The 18,582-nt window shown below is 41.9% G+C and overlaps 1 protein-coding gene and 2 non-coding genes across 3 annotated transcripts; all 3 read right to left on the minus strand.

Annotated features, from left to right (window-relative positions):
• Positions 1-1,883: 1,883 nt before the first annotated feature.
• rpl21 (ribosomal protein L21) lies at positions 1,884-14,921 on the minus strand. The gene is made up of 6 exons (XM_078545388.1): positions 14,376-14,921; positions 14,122-14,200; positions 11,717-11,778; positions 10,182-10,294; positions 3,443-3,593; positions 1,884-2,009 (listed from the first exon to the last, which is right to left on the minus strand). The coding sequence occupies exons 2-6, from the start codon at positions 14,186-14,188 to the stop codon at positions 1,920-1,922; spliced, it is 483 nt and encodes a 160-aa protein (XP_078401514.1). The 5' UTR covers positions 14,189-14,200; positions 14,376-14,921; the 3' UTR covers positions 1,884-1,919.
• LOC144683149 (small nucleolar RNA SNORA27) lies at positions 4,903-5,033 on the minus strand. Its single transcript, XR_013577193.1, has one exon. It is a non-coding gene; the product is annotated as a small nucleolar RNA SNORA27 (small nucleolar RNA).
• LOC144683147 (small nucleolar RNA SNORD102) lies at positions 13,427-13,502 on the minus strand. The gene has a single exon (XR_013577191.1). It is a non-coding gene; the product is annotated as a small nucleolar RNA SNORD102 (small nucleolar RNA).
• Positions 14,922-18,582: the final 3,661 nt, after the last annotated feature.

The raw sequence follows: 18,582 nt of genomic DNA on the forward strand, positions 1-18,582 counted from the left end.
TATACTTGCTTTTGAGGTGGCACAGCAAAAAGTTTCACTAGATTAGTTCCTGGGCTGAGGTTGGCCTATGATGAGGAACTGAATAAATTGGAGCTATACTCTTCAGCATTTAGATGAAAGACAATCTCATTGCAGATTACAAAATGACAGGGATTGACACGAGTAGACACAGATCTTTCCCGAGGCTGGGCTATCTAGAACACAGGAGCAGTCTCAGGATAACAGGTTGATCATTTAGGACTGAGGAGAAATGGTTTCAAAGGGCTGTGAATCTTTGAAATAGTCTATCCCAGAGTCTTGTGGTGGCCCATCATCGAGTATATTCAAGACCGAAGAGTAGATTTTTGATCTCAGGGAATCAAGAGATACAGGTAGCCAGCAGGAATGTGGAGAGTTGAGGGAGATCAGCCATGACATTATTGAATGGTGAAGCAGCCTTAATGGTTCACTCCTGTTCATTTCCTTATTTCCCTTATTGCTTTTGGACATGGTTGATCTTAGTCCTTTTTAATCATTTTTGCCAGTTTCCTGTCATTTTATTTTCTCCATCCATCAATCCTTTGCTGATTTTTAAAAACACTAATCCTCAGCTTTATTGCTACTTTGGTACATTGTTTCTTTTAATCTCTAATATTGTCCTTAACTTTTGTAACCAGCCATGGTTGCACCATTTGTCTAATGAATGTTTTAATCCACAGAATATGTATTTGCTGGAAATTACCAATTATTTGTTTAAACCAAGTTCTAGACCTGGTTTTGGAATTAATCACATCATCCTCAACTTAGTATGAAATTCTACCATATATTACTACTCTCCCCTAGAGGATCATTTACTGTAAGATTCCTAATTAATTTACTGTCTTGGTTCCTACATGAAAGATTCCCAAAAGATATACCAGATGGTGGCCTGCAACCACATGACTATGTCACAATGAACAATATCTATATCAATGATTTGTATTTAAGGACTAAATGTATTATTTCCAAGTTTGCAGATGACAAGCTAGGTGGAAGTGTGAATTCTGAGGAGGATGCAAAGACACTTAAAAGGATATTTGGAGGGGCTAAGCGAGTGGGCAAAAATTTGGCAGATGGAATACAATGTGGAAAAACATGAGCCTATCCACTTTGGTAGGAAAAACAGGAGTATTTCTTAAATGGAGAGAGGCTGGGAAGTGTTGAACTTCAAAGGGGACTTGGATGTCCTTGTTCATGAGTCACTGAAAATTAACATTTAATGTCTGTAGCGTAGTTGCAAGCAATTAAGGCGCATGTTGGTCTTTATTACAAGAGGATTTGAGTATAGGAGGAAAGATGTCTTACCGCAATTAAATAGATCCTTGTTGAGACCACACCTGGAGCATTGTTTGCAGTTTTGGTCTTCCCATAAAAGGAATACAACAAAGGTTCACCAGGCTAATTCCTGGGTTGGAGGAAAGATTAAATATACTGGACCTTTATTCTCTGGAGGTTAGAGGAATGAGAGGAGGTGATCTCATTTAAATATACAAAATTGTTAAGGGCTCGACAGGGTAGATGAAGAATGTTTCCCCTGACTGGGGGTCTCAGAATAAGGGGCAGGCCATGTAGGACTCAGATGAGGAGTAATTTCTTCACTCAGAAGCGGCGAATCTTTGGATTTCTCTGCCCATGGGGCTGTGGAGGCCAAGTCACTGAGTATGTGCAAGATTTCTACATGTTAACAACATCAAGGGATACCAGGATCGTGCAAGAAAAATGGTTTTGGATTAGGAGATTAGCCATGATCTCAATGAACAGCAGAACAGGATCCAAGGGCTGAATGGCCTACTCCTGTTCCCATTTCTAATGTTCTAACAGGAGGGGGTGAAAGTTGGCAAAGAATGCAGAACATCAATACAAAATTAGACACAGTAAATTTATTTAATTTGGTATCAAAATTATGCCATGAACTCATACGGAATTGGTTCTAGCAACTGTGGCTTGTTTGCCTTGGTTCGTACGAAGTGTGCCTTTCTGGGCTCAGCAGGCTGCAAAGTAGAAAATCAGCACATTAGTTAACTGGTATTATTATTCTGTTATTTAGCCATATTGCCCTTAAATGAATCAAAATTCTGCTTAGAATCGAAATTGAAAACAAATCCTAACAATCAGAGGCACAAAACTAGCATATCCAATCCATAAATCAACCCACTTCAAAAATCATTCACTAGTTTAGCTACAATTTTTGTACTTCAATGAATATCGTGTCTCTCTTCTCCATCTCCCAGTTTTAACATCCAAGTGTTCATTAACCAGCCGCAAGTTAAGCTGTTTTGCCAATGCAGTGCCAGGAGTGGAATGTTTCAGCATATGAAAGAAGCAGGGAGAAAACAAGAACAAAACTGCTGAAAAAACGACACGGCGAAGTTTTTTCTCTTGCACTCATCAGGACACTTCGCAAGAATACCAATATAAGGAGAAAACAATAGTTTATAATCTGAGAAAAATGTGCTGCAAAGAATAGGGCCCTGCGTATTAATATATGTAGCTTCTAGTACATGCAATGTGCCTCGCTGCAAGCCCGACTGAAACTTAATTGGCTGCCAGCGTTAATTATATTGATACACGGGGCCCTGTTCCTTGCAGACAGGAAGAACATGTACACACATTGCGCCTGTTTCAGCTAAACAAAATAAGTGACAGCCATTCACTGACTCATTCCTCAGGGCAATGCCTTGACTGATCAGGGTCAAGCTCCCTGGTTTAAATTTCAAACAATGCTTGGCAGTTAACTGTCAGTCACCGTCAATGGTGCATTCTCCATGGCAACACTTCTACCAGAGTCCACTAGCCAACCAATCGGCACTCTCTTCTCACATAGTATAAATTGTTTTCCCCTTATATTAGTATTCTTGAAGTGTCCTGATGAGTGCAAGATGAATAGCTTTGACACCTTTTTTCAGCAGTATGCAAGGTTTTGGACTACCAAAGAACAAAACTGTTTAATTTTCCAGGTAGATTACAAAAGGAAAGTTTTGAAACAGTGCATATTTTAACTTTTGTCCAGTGTTACATTTGCTATCACCTCATTCGTCAATATTGCAGTACTGCCTTGAAGTCAACCAAGATGAAATTGCAGGAAAAGTTATGTTGCCATCACACTTAACCAACAAATGTTTTTCACCCTTTCTGCTGTCCTTAAAAAATCTCATTTAGTCCAAGTACATAAATCTCAGTTCAAAGTCAAAGGTCCATTTATTGCTGGTACAGTCTGAGCAGCAATACAGCCAAGACAGGAATTCAAAAATTCAGACCCCCCCCCCGCCCCCCCACCACTGCCAAATGATCATCATCTTTGAGCTGCCTAAAATCAGCAGGTAGACTTCAGTAATGAACAATGTGATGGCCACGTCTTTAGGTATCTAGCTTTGATTCAGGTAACATTTCACTTGTGTTTTGGATGGTGACCTAGAGGCCTTACCTGGCGTTTCAGCTCAACCCAGGTCCCCTTCTCCTTAGCTGCTCTCTTTGCTTCTTCATTCGTTTTCACACGCTGCAGAAAGCTGTCCCTGCTTTTTGAATGCTTGATGTGCTCAATACGCACATTGATTCTTTTGGCAAGGATCTTGCCCCTAGGGTGTGATTCAAAGCAAGGAATTCAGAGTACCACTAGAAAACCATCAACTAAAATTCATAATTTAAATACCTGGAGACCTCTATAGTACAGTACATCAATGTAAAAACGGGCTCTCTTTATAAAGACAGCATACTGCATTTAGACCCTATCTTATCCAAGTCGATCAGCTTTAAATTGTAATGTGGTTCTAGATTTATATCATAATAAGTTTAGGTGACAAGTTCCAATGAGGCTCTTCAGTGCAAGGTCTTCTCAAATTTTAAGTTTTAATGCCTACATCATATTCATTATGTAAGCTTAAATATTTTGGATAAGCCATTGCCAAATCAAAATAACCTTCCACAATAAGATGCATGAATACTTTTTCAATACTGGAGAACTTTTAGTGGTGAAATTTTAAATGGACCCGATACGAATGTTAGAGTAAAGGGCATTAGAATTTAGCATTTGAAAGAATATATATGATAGATATAACTGAGATAACTTTGGGCACATCAAGCAATATTCTCTTTGTGATGATTCAACTCCAGTTTTTAAAGATGGGCACCAAAATGTGACATTTGAAAATCAACTTCAATGCAATTAGGATAACGCATTATAAGCCAGTCAAAACAATCTGACAGGGTTAGACAATAACCCTGAAAACAAAAAAGGTGCATCACAAAGGACAGGCAAGATGCAAGACTAGCAAAAGCACGGTAATGTTCAAGTCACAGCTGGTATCCTAGCATGTGATGACTTATCAGGATCGGCAAGACAATGTTAATTCCTGACCGTTCTTGTTTATTTGCCTTTTGAAGTACAGCACTGATCATCCTTTTGATTGCAATCATCTGAACAGAAAGGCTATGGGATATGATTAAAGTTCATTTCATATTTTTGCAAGTTACATGAATATCATGAAAGTTACTGTGATGGATGTTACAAAATGTAGGGTGTTTGCTATAATGCAGTTTTTGTGAAATTTTGTGAAATATATTTTTGCTGTTTCCTGTTATCATGGAGGTTGATGAATTAAATAAAGCTCTTGCCTGTTTATTGTTAATAATAGATTTGAATTCCAATCCTTGTCAAATTATTGTATACCAGTATTGTTAAAGTACTCATCAAACTTACCACCAAAAAAACACACCGAATATATATTTAGAACTTCATTGTACAATACAAGTACAGTAGTCTCACACTAGTAAGATAAGATGATACTTTCATAATACTGCACTTCTATGTATCATTTTAGGATAAGATGATTCGTCTTAATGACATATCAAGCCGTCACAGCAAGATTTATTTCCTCCAATACTCTTAAATGTCCCCTCTGACAGGAACCAAGTCAAATATAAATATGCTTGGGTTTTTAAAAGGGCATGTTTTTTTACCCCATTTGAATGGCCAGTAGAGACACCACACGTCTTACTAGCAAAGTGAGAGGGGTGGCACAAAACTGTTACATAGCACACAACAACCTAAGCCAAAGTCTCAATTCCGTCAATCTGGTCCATTTACCTCATTGTTGGACCGTCAACATACAAATCTTTCAGCTGACATGGACAGGCCTGTCATTTATTTATGTACACAGTCATTCCCTCCAAATTAAACATGGGGAAAACGAGACTATTTTCTCACGAATTTCATCTCCCCCTCCCCAGCCCCCAGAAAACCAAGGTTGAAGCAAACTGTTCACAACCTCAGGGTTCAATCTGGCACTAAGCAGAGCTTCCAATCCCATATCTTCACCACCACAAAGACAGGGTCTCACTGTCTGCCACCAGCCCGGCCGTAAGCCTACCTGTAGCTGAAAACCCTTTGTCACAGGCTACTATTTCAATGTTCTCCTGACTAGACTCCCACCCTCTACCTTCCATAAACTTGAAGCTCACCCAAAACTCTGCTGCCTCTTCCAAACCTACAAGAATGCAGCAATCCTCCATTGTTTTGTCGCTTTTGCATCTGCACTAGTATATGCTCTAGGATTCCCTCCATAGATTTTTCTACCAATTTACCCATCCTCCAAAACGTTCAGTAAACCACCCCCCTTTAGCCAAGATTTTAAGTCATCTCCAATTACTGAGGTGGAGGCTATGGCATAGTGGTAGTCGCTGGACTAGTAACCCCGAGACCCAGGGTAATGCTCTGGGGACCGGGGTTTGAATCCCGCCACGGCAGATGGTGGAATTTAAATCAATAAAAATTTGGAATTAAAAGTCGAATGATGATCATGAAACCATGGTCGACTTCTTGTAAAAACCCATCTGGTTCATTAGTGTCTTTTAGGGAAGGAAATCTATCGTCCTTACCTGGTCTGACCTACATGTGACTACAAGCCCACAGCAATGTGGTTGACTCTTAAATGCCCTCTAAAATGGCCTAACAAGCTACTTAGTTGTAACAAACTGCTACAAAGTCAAAAAAAGTGAAACCGGAGAACCACCCAGCATCGACCTAGGCACCGGAAACGACAAGGGCAATCTCAGTCCTGTCAACCCTGCAAAGTCCTCCGTACTAACATCCAGAGGCTAGTGCCAAAATTGGGAGAGCTGTCTCACGGGCTAGTCAAGCAACAGCCTAACATAGTCATCCTCATGGAATCATACCTTACAGATAATGTCCCAGGCTCCACCATCACCATCCCTGGGTATGTCCTTTCCCACCGGCAGGACAGACCCAGCAGAGGTGGCGGCACAGTGGTATAGTCGGGAGGAAGTTTCTCTGGGAATCCTCAACATCAACTCTGGGCCCCATGAAGTATCATGGCATCAGGTCAAACATGGGCAAGGAACCCTCCCGCAGCTGATGAATCAGTGCTCCTCCACGTTGAACATCACTTGGAGGAAGCACTGAGGGTGGCAAGGGTGCAGAATGTACTCTGGGTGGGGGACTTCAATGTTCATCACCAAAAGTGGCTCGGTAGCACCACTAGTGAGTGATCAAGCTGGCGGAGTCCTAAAGAACTTAGCTGCTAGACTGGGTCTGCAGCAGGTGGCGAGGGAACCAACAAGAGGGAAAAACGTACCTGGCCCTCATCCTCACCAGCCTGCCTGCACCAGATGCATCTGCCCATGACAGTATCGGTAGGAGTGACCACCGCACAGTCATTGTGGAGACAAAGTCCCATCTTCATAGAGGATACCCTCTATCGTGTTGTGTAGCACTACCACCGCGCTAAATGGGATAGATTTTGAACAGATCTAGCAACTCAAGGCTGGACATCCATGAGGCACTGTGGGCCACCAGCAACAGAATTGTACTCGAGAATTTGTAACCTCATGGCCTGGCATATCCCCCACTCTACCCATACCATCAAGCCAGGGGATCAACCCTGGTTCAATGAAGAGTGCAGGAGGGCATGCCAGGAGCAGCACCAGGCATACCCAAAAATGAGGTGTCAACCTGGTGAAGCTGTAACACAGAACTACTTGCGTGTCACGCAGGATAAGCAGCAAGTGATAGACAGAACTAAACGATCCCACAGCCAACAGATCAGATCTAAGCTCTGCAGTCCTGCCACATCCAGTTGTGAATGGTGGACGACAATTAAACAACTCACTGGAGGACGCGGCTCCACAAGTATCCCCATCCTCAATGATGGAAGAGCCCAGCACAGCAGTGCAAAGGATAAGGCTGAAGCATTCACAACAATCTTCAGCCAGAAGTGTAGAGTGGATGATCCATCTCAGCCTCCTCCAGAGGTCCCCAGCATCACAGATGCCAGTCTTCAGCCAATTCAATTCAATCCACGTGATATCACGAAACGGCTGAAGGCACTGGATACTGCAAAGGCTATAGACCCTGACAATAGTACTGGAGACTTGTGCTCCAGAACTTGCTGCACCCCTAGCCAAGCTATTCCAGTACAGCTACAACACTGGCATCTACCCGGCTATGTGGAAAATTGGCCAGGTATGTCCTGTACACAAAAAGCAGGACAAATCCAACCTGGTCAATTATCGCCCCATCAGACTATTCTCGATCATCAAAGCTGCTATTAAGTGGCACTTGCTTAGCAATAACCTGCTCACTGATGCCCAGTTTGGGATCCGCCAGGGCCACTCAGTCCTGACCTCATTACAACCTTGGCTCAAACATAAACAAAAGAGCTGAACTCCAGAGTTAAGGCGAGAGTGACTGCCCTTGACATGAAGGCAGCATTTGACTGAGTGGCATCAAGGAGCCCTAGCAAAACTGGAGTCAATGGAATCAGGGGGAAAAGTCTCCGCTGGTTGGAGTCATATCTAGCACAAAGGAAGATGGTTGTGGTTTTTGGAGGGCTGAGATGTCTTAGGACATCACTGCAGGAGTTCCTCAGGGTAGTGTCCTAGGCCCAACCATCTTTAGCTGCTTCATCAATGACTGTCCTTCCATCATAAGATCAGAAGTGGGGATGTTCGCTGTTGATTGCACAATGTTTAGCACCATTCGCAACTCCTCAGCTACTGAAGCAATCCATGTCCAAATGCATCAAGACCCGGACAATATCCAGGCTTGGGCTGACAAGTGGCAAGTGATATTTGCACCACACAAGTGTCAGGCAATGACCATTTCCAACGAGAGAATCCAACCATCGCCCCTTTATGTTCAACAGCATTACCATCACCAAATCCCCCACTATCAATATCCTGGGGGTTACCACTGACCAGAAACGGAACTGGGCTAGCCATATAAATACTGTGGCTACAAGAGCAGGTCAGGGGCTAGAAATCATGCGATGAGGAACTCACCTGCTGACTCCCCAAAGCCTGTCCACCATCTACAAGGCACAAGTCAGGAGTGTGATGGAGACTCCCCACTTGCCTGGATGAGTGCAGCTCCCACAACACTCAAGAAGCTGGACACCATCCAGGACAAAGCAGCCCACTTGACTGGCACATCAACAAACATTCACTCCCTCCATCATCGACGCACAGTAGCAGCAGTGTGTACCATCTACAAAATGCACTGCAGAGATTCACCAAGGCTCCTTAAGACAGCACCTGCCAAACCCACAACCACTACCACCTAGAAGGACAAGGGCAGCAGATAGACTGGAACACCACCACCTGGAAGTTCCCCTCCAAGTAACTCACCATCTTAACTGTTCTTTCACTGTCGCTGGGTCAAAATCCTGGAGCTCCCTTCCTAACAGCGGTTCAAGGAGGCAGCTTTCCACCACCTTCTCAAGGGCAACTAGGGATGGGTAATAAACGCTGCCCCAGCCAGCGAAGCCCACATCTCAGAAATGAATTTTAAAAACTTCAACTAAAGAGTCAAGTTTTGCCTGATTTATGTTTCTATGAAATGCCACAGGATAGTAGACATGATATAATTGTAAACTGGTGTAGCCAAAGTATCACCAGCAATGGATTTTCTTCCTTTCCTGGTACCATTACCAGGATCCCTCAAGTATCTATCTCTGTTGCCCTCGGCTATATGCTGCCCCTTGGCAGCATATTACCAAAAAAAGTCAATTTTCACAGGTATGCCAACTGACACTCAGCTTCATCTCTCCCCGACTCAATGTTTGTCTAACATCCAGTCTCAGGCAAACTGCAAACTCCTCCAATATCAGGATGGCAATCATCTTGCAGTCTTCACCACAAACTCTGTATATGCGTTCCACTGTTTTAACCACACCACCCACCATCTCAGGCTGAACCAGGTTGTTTGCAGCCTCTTCCAGGTGGTGGTGTTCCCTTCTACCTGCTACCCTTGTCCTCCTAGGTGGTAGTGGGTTTGGAAGCCACGAGGAGCCTTGGTGAATTCCTGCAGTGCATCTTGTAGATGGTACACACTGCTGTTACTGTGCGTCGGTGATGGAGGGAGTGAATGTTTGTGGATGTGGTGCCATTCAAGTGGGCTGCTTTGTCTTGACGGTGTCCAGCTTCTTCAGTGTTGTGGGGGGTGCACTCATCCTGGCCAGTGGGGAGTATTCCAACACACTCCTGACTTCTGCCTTGTAGATGGTGGGCAGCTTTGGGCAGACAGATGAGTTACCCATCACACGATTCCTAGCCTCTGATCTGCTCTTGGATTAACTGAGCTGAGATCCAAAAATTCCTATCATTATCAAGACCACCACCATGTACCACCCATCTCTAACATTGCTCACCACTGCCTCCATCTAAGCCTGCTTACCACTGATTATCCTTACGGCTTTGTCTCCTTCAGGTTTGATTATTCAATGTTTTCCTGCTGGCCCTCCACACTTCATTATCTTCAGTTCATACAAAATTCTCTTGTCTATATCCCATCTTGCACAAAGTCCATCCATTATTGCTAATCACTCATTAGTGATTATAACTAATCAAATTTTAAATTTTCTTCCCAGTTCTAAAATCCCTTCATGGCCTCAGCCTTCGCCTAACATCCTCCAGCTCTTGTAAACTCTTCATTTCCTGATTCTGACCTCTTGTGCACCCTTTCTTCAATGGCAATCTCATCTTTCCTCCTTTAAAAGCCTTCTTAAGATCCACTGCTTGCTTAGCCACCCAAATACCTCCTTTCATGGCTTGGTGCCCATTTCTTTGATCAGACCTCTGCAATGTTTTGGGACTATTTTCAATACTTAAAAGCATGAGACAAGTACAAATTTTTAACTGTTTATACTCACTTGACTTGTTTGTTGATAATTATACCTACAGCATGCTGTGTAACATTATAAATTCTTCCAGTCTTGCCGTGGTAACATTTGTGGGGCATACCCTTTTGTACAGTGCCTGTGCCCTATCGGGAAAGTAACAGTTCAGTTCTTACTCGTGAGTTTTGAAATTGAATCTAAGCTCTTATGCATGGTTCAATGAAAATCAAATAGAAAAACCGTGTTTAACATAACTAAGCATAAAGATGTTCCTTTTAACCTGTCAGCTTTCTCTGGTATCAAATACTGCTTGCAATGTGGAAAATGCAATCTGAAGATAACTCAAAAAGCTTCTCCAGTTGTACAGAAGTGCTTAATTTAAGTCAAGACATAGATTTTAAGCAATGTCAAAAAGAGGGAGAGGTGAAGAGGCAGTGATGTGGGGAGGGAAGGCACAGCAAATGGGTGGGCCAGAGGAAGTTGGGGTGCACACGAGGTTAGAATGGGAGGAATGCAGAACACCTGTACAATCACAATTTTTACACTACGTCAAAGAACATTTATTAAACTGCCATGTGAAATGGCAAGGTTATGGCCTTCAAATTGTCTGCTGGAAAGTAATTTCCTGACAAAACACATGCAAATATGCCTCTATTAGTCTTTCAAATATACACAGAAATTATTATTAGTCTAAAAGAGCCAAACTAGCATTAGTGCTAGTAAACAGAATTTAACATGGCTGCAGAAGGGGGTAATTCTACTTGACAATCCTCAAAAATCTTTCTGTGCAGGAGACAAACCATTTAGACCATGAAAAATCCTGGACTTCCAAAGGGCACTAGACCAAGCCTCAGAAAAGTCCACTAAATAAGTTTAAAGTGCCATGAATTATGGCTTAATCTTGGGAATGTTTATTTATTGGAATTTACATTAGAGTGCCATAGAGCTTAGTGTTGTGATCACCACTTCTTCTGCACAGAGATCCTACAGAAGTATATAGATTAAAGGAATAGAAAATGTAAGCTCAAAATTTAAAATTCAGAAGTGATCAAGATATGAATGGATTTTAAAAATTATTTTCATGAGATGTGGGCAAGACTAGCATTTATTGTCCATCTCGGTGCCCTTGGACTGAATGGCTTATTATGCCATTACAAAGGGCAGTTAAGAGTCAACCACATTACTGTGGATCTGCAGTCACATGTAGGTGAAACCAGATAAGGATAGATTATCTTCCCTAAAGGGCATTAGTGAACATTAGATTTTTCAGACAGAATGGTGAAGACAAAAACCATGAACTCATTTAATAATTAGATGCTTAAATAGGGAAATGGGGTGTCAGCCCATGAATCACCAGTTATCTTATGAAATGCTACTCATAAATATACAGTCAAATAAGAGTACTGCTAACAGCAACACTACTGGTTTCTAGAAAACACTGAACATCCCACTTTATGGTACGCTCAACATTTCTGCTTCAAAATGTCACAATGAGCACCCATTTTTCACTCAATTTCACTGATTTAAAGTGCACAAGATGTAATGGCCATCACATGTCTATTAGATACCTTAATGTCAACAATGTCGCCTTTCCTGTAGATACGGAAATAAGTAGAAAGAGGAACAGGCCCTAAAAAAAAGAGCACATCCATTTTAACACTCACAATTCAACAAAAGACACAATGACTTTTTATTAAACAAGATGCAATACTGTGGATTCTTTTTATATAGAGTATATGAAGACATTACAATTCCAGTACGAATTTATAAAAGGCAGATCATGCTTGGCTATCTAGCTAAATTCTTTGATGAAGTAACAGTGAATGTTGAAGGGAAAACAATGGATGTTGGGTATGTGAGTTTTAAGAAAATGTTAGACAAAGTACCACACAAAAGGCCAGTTAACAAAACTGAGACTTATAGAATGGGAGGGTCGGTGTCAGCTTGGAAAAAAATTGGGCTTAAGGGCAGAAAACAGCAAGTTGTGGTACATGGCTGTTTTCCAGACTGGAAGAACAGTGGTGTTCCAAGGTTCAGTGCTAGAGCTTGGATACTGAAACACAGTAAAACTTCAAAATTTGCCTATCATACCAAACCTGGAGGTGTGGCAAACAACTGCAGATGCAATTTAATACAGCAAGTGCGAGGTGATGCATTTTGGCAGCAGAAGAGATAGAGGGAGGCAATACAGACTTAATAGCACCATTCCAAAGAGTGTGCAAGAACAGAGGGGCTCAAGTCCGTAAATCTTTGAAGGTGGCATGACACATTGAAGGAGTAATTAGCCAAGCATAGTTTCTTAGGCTTCATAAAGATCAGAGTGCAAAAGCAGGTAGATTATGCAGAAAGTTTGGAAAGCTCCAGTTAGGTTAAAACTAGGATATTCTATTCAGTTCTGCTCATTTGAAAAAGAATCTGAGGCTCCTTGAGAGATTATAGAAGAGGTTTCTGAGATCGGCTCAGGGATGACTAATTTTAGCTTCACGATAGGGTTCAAGAGCCGAGGTTTTCCTCTTGGAGCAAATGAAATTGAGGGGAGATTTGACGCAATGCTCAAGGTTATGACAGGAATGACATTAGTTGATGGTGAATATATGGGAGAACTTTTTTTATGCAAGTTGCAATGACCTGGAACTTGCCACCTACGAATATAGTGGAAGCAGAGACAATGAATGATTTCAAAAGGAAATTGGATAGGCACTTGAATTAAATATAAATAAACTTGCAGGGCTACAGGGCTCAAACAGGGGAATAGGCCCGATTGAATTGCTCTACAGAGAGCTGGAATGGACTCGGTGGGTCAAATGGCCTTGTTCTGTGCCGCAAAGACTAAGTCTACAAAATCAAAACATTCAATTAAACAAAATAAAAGGGAACATGTTAACAGCCACAGGTTTAATTCCTCATTCAGCTAATCACAGACAGTATGGCAGGTGAGCTACTGTAAATTGCTTTGACTCACAGAAGTGAACAATTACACAGCGTTTCAGCTCCCAATTGCTATCCTGAAGTGTACATGCCGGATGGATCAGGCTCAGCTTTGACATTCCCCACCATTCCCAAAATTGAACATCCTGCCACCATCCATCTCAGTTTCTCATGTGAAATCGGGTTCCAGGTGAGTCCCCAAGCCCTCCAGGAGAAAACTGGAGATAAAATACTGTATTTCAAGCAGTAGTTAATTGGTTATAAAATGCTGTGATGTCCTGAGGACAAAATAAGGTACTTATAGCTTTTACACGAGTTACCTCACTCACACCCCCTAAATAATTCTGGTTTGCTCTCAGTGCCGGTGAAATAACTTGCTCATCTTGTCTCAGAAGGCAATCATTGGAGTTCATTCATCATTGAGCACCAGATACAGCCGAAATCCACATACTAGCATAATTAACTGAATATCATAAACCATCACACTAATATCTTACACAAGAGGCTTAAGTGCAATTAGAAGAGTTCATGAAAGTCAACCTCCCCTCCATGCCAGAACCCCAAATTATTCAAGTGCTCAGCGTGATTAGTCTGCTTTGAATAACCAAATGTAGCCAACAGTGCAGAGGTGCACCCGATTTCACATGTGTTTCTAGTGCTGATCACTATCCAGTAACTCCTTCATTACATGAATTTCCCAGCAGATCAAAGATAGGATTAATTTGACTTGCCCAAAATTCAATAAGCCATCAACAGAAAGACAGGACTGCTGATTCACAGCCTAGTAGCAGATAGGGAAAGATAACAAGTTTAAGAAATGTCTACATATTTCTTTTGGTAGGATAGAACTTTTGAGTATTTGACTTTTGAAAAGAGAGGTGTGGAAGCTTTCAGTCTTGCACTAATTAGTGCAAGAGGAAAAGCTTCGACATGTCTTTTTTCAGCAATGCTCAAATATCTATATCAAGCAAATGCTGCACGTAGCAACAATCTAAGTCATCTAAACAGAAACCGATCAGTGGCTACTATAAAATAGGATTCTCACCATGTTTCCGGAAGGGCCTTGCGAACATATATCGGGTCCCCCTCCTCTTACCCCTGGTGTTCGTCATCTTGAACCCTTACTGAAGAAAAATAAACCAACGCTATTGATTTGGATTCTATACATATACACAAAAATAAACTCCAAACTCCAACACAGAACTATTACTAAGGATAGTTACATCATAGAATAGTTATGGTTTCGGAGACCGTTCTGCCCTTCGCGTCCGGGCTGGCTTTCTGCCAAGAGCAACTCACCCAGTCTCAAACCCCTCCCTCGCTTCTCCGTGGTCCTGGATTTTTCAGTTAATTATCCAACTCCCTTTTGAAAGGCTGGACTGAATCCGCCCCCACCACTTTCAGAAGGTGCATTCCTGATCCTAACCACTCAAAAAGGTGTCTGTCGCCCAAGTAAAACGAATTAACAGATGCGGTCCTTATTCTATCCCGTCGCTTAAAACTTGCCCCTTTCACAGCCCGATTTCGCCTGGAGCCCCAGGCCCCTGACTGCATCCCTACCACGATCTTCGTCCCATATTAATGTGAGGTGGAATATTCTGTTTCCTCTCGCGGCCCACATGACACGGGCTGGGCGGCCATGTGGCGAAAAAGAGGACGCAGGGGCGACTCAGGAGTTCCGAGCTCCACGCTTCCAGGGGGAACCCGCCCAACGGAATTCACTCCACCGCAACCCGCTCTCTACAACATTATGAGCCGTGAGCGAGACCCAGGATCCGAGTTTCACAGCTTTTTCCCCCCTCTTTTCATTAACAATCCAAGCGCAGCTTGAGCAACCCAGTACCTGCAAGATGGCGGAGCTCGGCGGAAAGGGCGAGCAAGGACCCCAACCGTCTTAACATGGCAATCGGAGCTGTCTAACCCAGTGCCTAATCGGAAATTAAATATTCATTCGAACGTTATTTTATTCAGTTAGTTAATGTTGCATTAAGTTAATAACTGCACAAATATACATTGACTTGATCGTTTTTTTAAAAAAAAATACACAGCAAAATAGTTTTAAGGACCCACAACGTTGACGGTCACGTGATTCGAGGTTCTGTCTAAACTTTTTTTTCAGCTGCAATACATGTTTATGAAGCGTTCTTAACAATGTTACAAGGGGCTTCATAAGAGTATTATTAAACATAATTTGATACGAGGACGGATGATCAAAAACTTGGTCAAAGAGCTAGGTCTTAAGGAGTGTCTTAAAGGAGGAAAAAGGGGTGGAGAGATTTAGGGACAGAATTCCAGAGTTTAGCCCCTTCCTGGCAGCTAAAAGTACCATCACCAATGGTGGAGTCGCCTGGCACATTTAAAATCGGAGATACTGGAGGTCAGAATTGGAGGAATGCAGATATCTCTGAAGATTGCAGGCTTAAGGATGGATGAATTCATGGAGACGGGTGACAACAATGAGAATTCTAAAATCAAGACATTAACTGGGTGCCAATGTAGATTGCGAGTTAAGACATAGGCAGCAGAGTTTTAGATGACTTCAGGTTTATGGAGGATGGAACATGGGAGGCTGATGAGGATTGTGTTGGAATAGTCAATTTGAAAGGAAATAAAGACATGAATGAGGATTTCAGCAGCATATAAGCTGAGATGCGATGGAGTTCAGATGAGTTAGTGATTAATTAGCATAGGTCTGGTTTGAGTTAAACTAATTAATGTTAAAACATGCTTAACATAGTCTTGATCTGTTTCACTCAACTTGGTTCAAAGTATAATTTTCTAAAAAGAAAACTGGGTACTGCTGAAAAAAAGACATGTCTAAGCTTTTTGTCTTGCACTCATCAGGCCACTTGCAAGAATACCAATAGCTGTCAGCTGTCACCATCAATGGTGCATTCTCCATGGCAATGCCACTTGCCAACCATAAGACGTAGGAGCAGGAGTAGGCCATTTGGCCCATCGAGTCTGCTCTGCCATTCAATGAGATCATGGCTGATCTGATAATCCTCAACTCCACTTTCCTGCCTTTTCCCCATAACCCCTGATTCCCTTACTGATTAAAAATCCGTCTATCTCAGCCTTGAATATACTTAACGACCCAGCCCCTACAGCTCTCTGTGTAAAGAATTCCACAGATTCACTACCCTCTGAGAGAAGAAATTCCTCCTCATCTCTGCCTTAAATGGGCAATCCCTTACTCTGAGATTATGCCCTCTGGTTCTAGACTCTCCCACAAGGGGAAAGTCTAGGACCAGAGCAATCAGCACTCTCTTCAAGTACAGTATAAATTGTTGTTTCCCACCTCCCCCCTTGGTATCCTTGCAAGTGTCCTGATGAGTGCAAGATGAAAAGATAAGACATGTCTCTTTTTTCAGCAATATTAAAGTTCTGTACTGTCAAACGATTAAAATATAACATTCTTCTATCTTGTGTCAATATTCCCAATGTTTCCTCCATGCTGACAGATCTATGTACAGTTCTTTAATACTTGAAAATTTACACAGTATAAATGATACCAGTGTGATGCTAGGTATGTAGGCCATACGCCCCAAAGACTGGCAGATCATATCAAACAGCATGTCACTTCCGCTGTTCACTACAGGCAAGGTACAGACAGTATGCAACCAGTCCGTGCTCGCAAAGCTCAAAACAGTGTCCAACGTTAGATATGATTCTGCAATTGGACAACATTTGCTAAATAATCCTCAATGTGCTAAGAATAATGCTGACAAATGATTTAAGATCGTCCTTCGGGCTCGCAGTGTGGTGCATTTGCACGTACTGGAACCTACATATATTAATGCACAAGGCCCTTTTCTTTGCAAACAGAAAGAACATGTACACACATTGCACCTATTTCAGCTAAAAAATGTGACAGCCATTCACTGGTTTATTCCTCAGGGCAATGCCTTGACCAATCAGAATGAAGCTGCCTGGTTGAAATTTCAAACAATGCTTGGCAGTTAACTGTCAGTCCATCAACTAGCGTATTCTCCATGGCAACACCTCTACCAATCAGAGTCTACTTGCCAACCAATCAGCACTCTCTTCTCATACAGTATAACATTGGTATTCTCCCAAATTGTCCTAATGAGTGCAAGACGAAAAGCTTCAACAAAAAAGTTTTTTTCAGCAATACTCAAGTTCTCTACAACCAAATGACTATAAATGGAATTACTCATACAATGAAGGAAATCACGCCTTTACATATCTCTTTAATTGCTGTAAGGTAATGTTTAACTGAATTACACAAGAGGTGAAATTAAACTTGCACACATATGAATGTAGGGAAATCTGTTTCAAATTCTTAAAATTAACCTATCAATGTTGTCAAACAAGCTTTTTCTTTGAGTTTTTATTGTTTCACATGACTATATTTATGCTTTTGCAGAGTATTCAACTGTGGGTGTAAGAGATCCCAACAAGCACAATCTGCCCTTACAGCTGATTTCTCAGACATGCATGCACTTTTTAAAATTCATTCTTGGGCTAAGGGCATCACTGGCACGATAAGCAATTATTGACCATCCTTAGTTGCCTTTGAGAAAGGACAGGTAAGCTGCCTTTTTAAACTGTTGCAGCTTGTGTGGTGAAGGTACTCCCACAATGCTGTTAGGGCTAAAGTTCCAGGATTTTTATCCAACAATGATGAAAGAATGGTAATATATTTCCAAATCAGGATTATATGTGACGGGGAGGTGATGGCGGTCCCATGCTATCCTTGTTCTTCTAGATGGTAGAGGTTGTGGATCAGAGCGGTTCTTTCGAAGAAGGATATTGTAGGCAGTTAGCCTAAGTGTTTGCTGTATCTAGTGCACAGTACAGCCATGGTGTACTAGCGTGGGAAAAAGTGAATGTTTCTGCAAGGAACCACCAGATAACAATCTGAATCCTGCCTGATTCTACCTTAGAGAAAGAAAGATTTGCATTGAGAAAGCACCTTTCACACCTTCAGGATATACCCAAAATGCTTTACAGCTGATGAAGTACTTTTGAAGTGTAGTCACTATTGTAATGTAGGAAATACAGCAGCTAATTCGCACACGGCAAGTTCCTGCAAACAGGAATGAGATAATGACCAGATAATGTTTGAGTGACATTCGTTGAGGAATAAATATTGGCCAGGACATGCAAGAGAACTCCCCTTCTCTGTTATTGAAATAATACCATGGGATCGTTTACATTTGTCTGAGAATGCAGATGGGGCCTTGGTTTCACATCTTATTTCTAAGGTGTCAGACAGAAGGGTAGGCCAATACTGTGCAGGTAGCATGAAGGAATTGTCTGTGCAATCTGATATGTGGTTTCAGATAATTGGATTTCAAAAATTTCAAGTAATTTGACTGCTTTTTGTGACATTTTTTCATTGCTGATTGCAAATATTCCTGTTTGCCCGCTAAATTGAACTTTTTTAATTGGTTTGAATATCCCATTTGCTAAATTGAATCAATCTGCGCCAATAGCCTAGCAAAGAGTGGCTACTTGACTGAATCAGAGTTTTTGTGTC

Source organism: Cetorhinus maximus, chromosome 7 (genome assembly GCF_964194155.1).
Source record: "Cetorhinus maximus chromosome 7, sCetMax3.hap1.1, whole genome shotgun sequence".
NCBI lineage: Eukaryota > Metazoa > Chordata > Chondrichthyes > Lamniformes > Cetorhinidae > Cetorhinus > Cetorhinus maximus.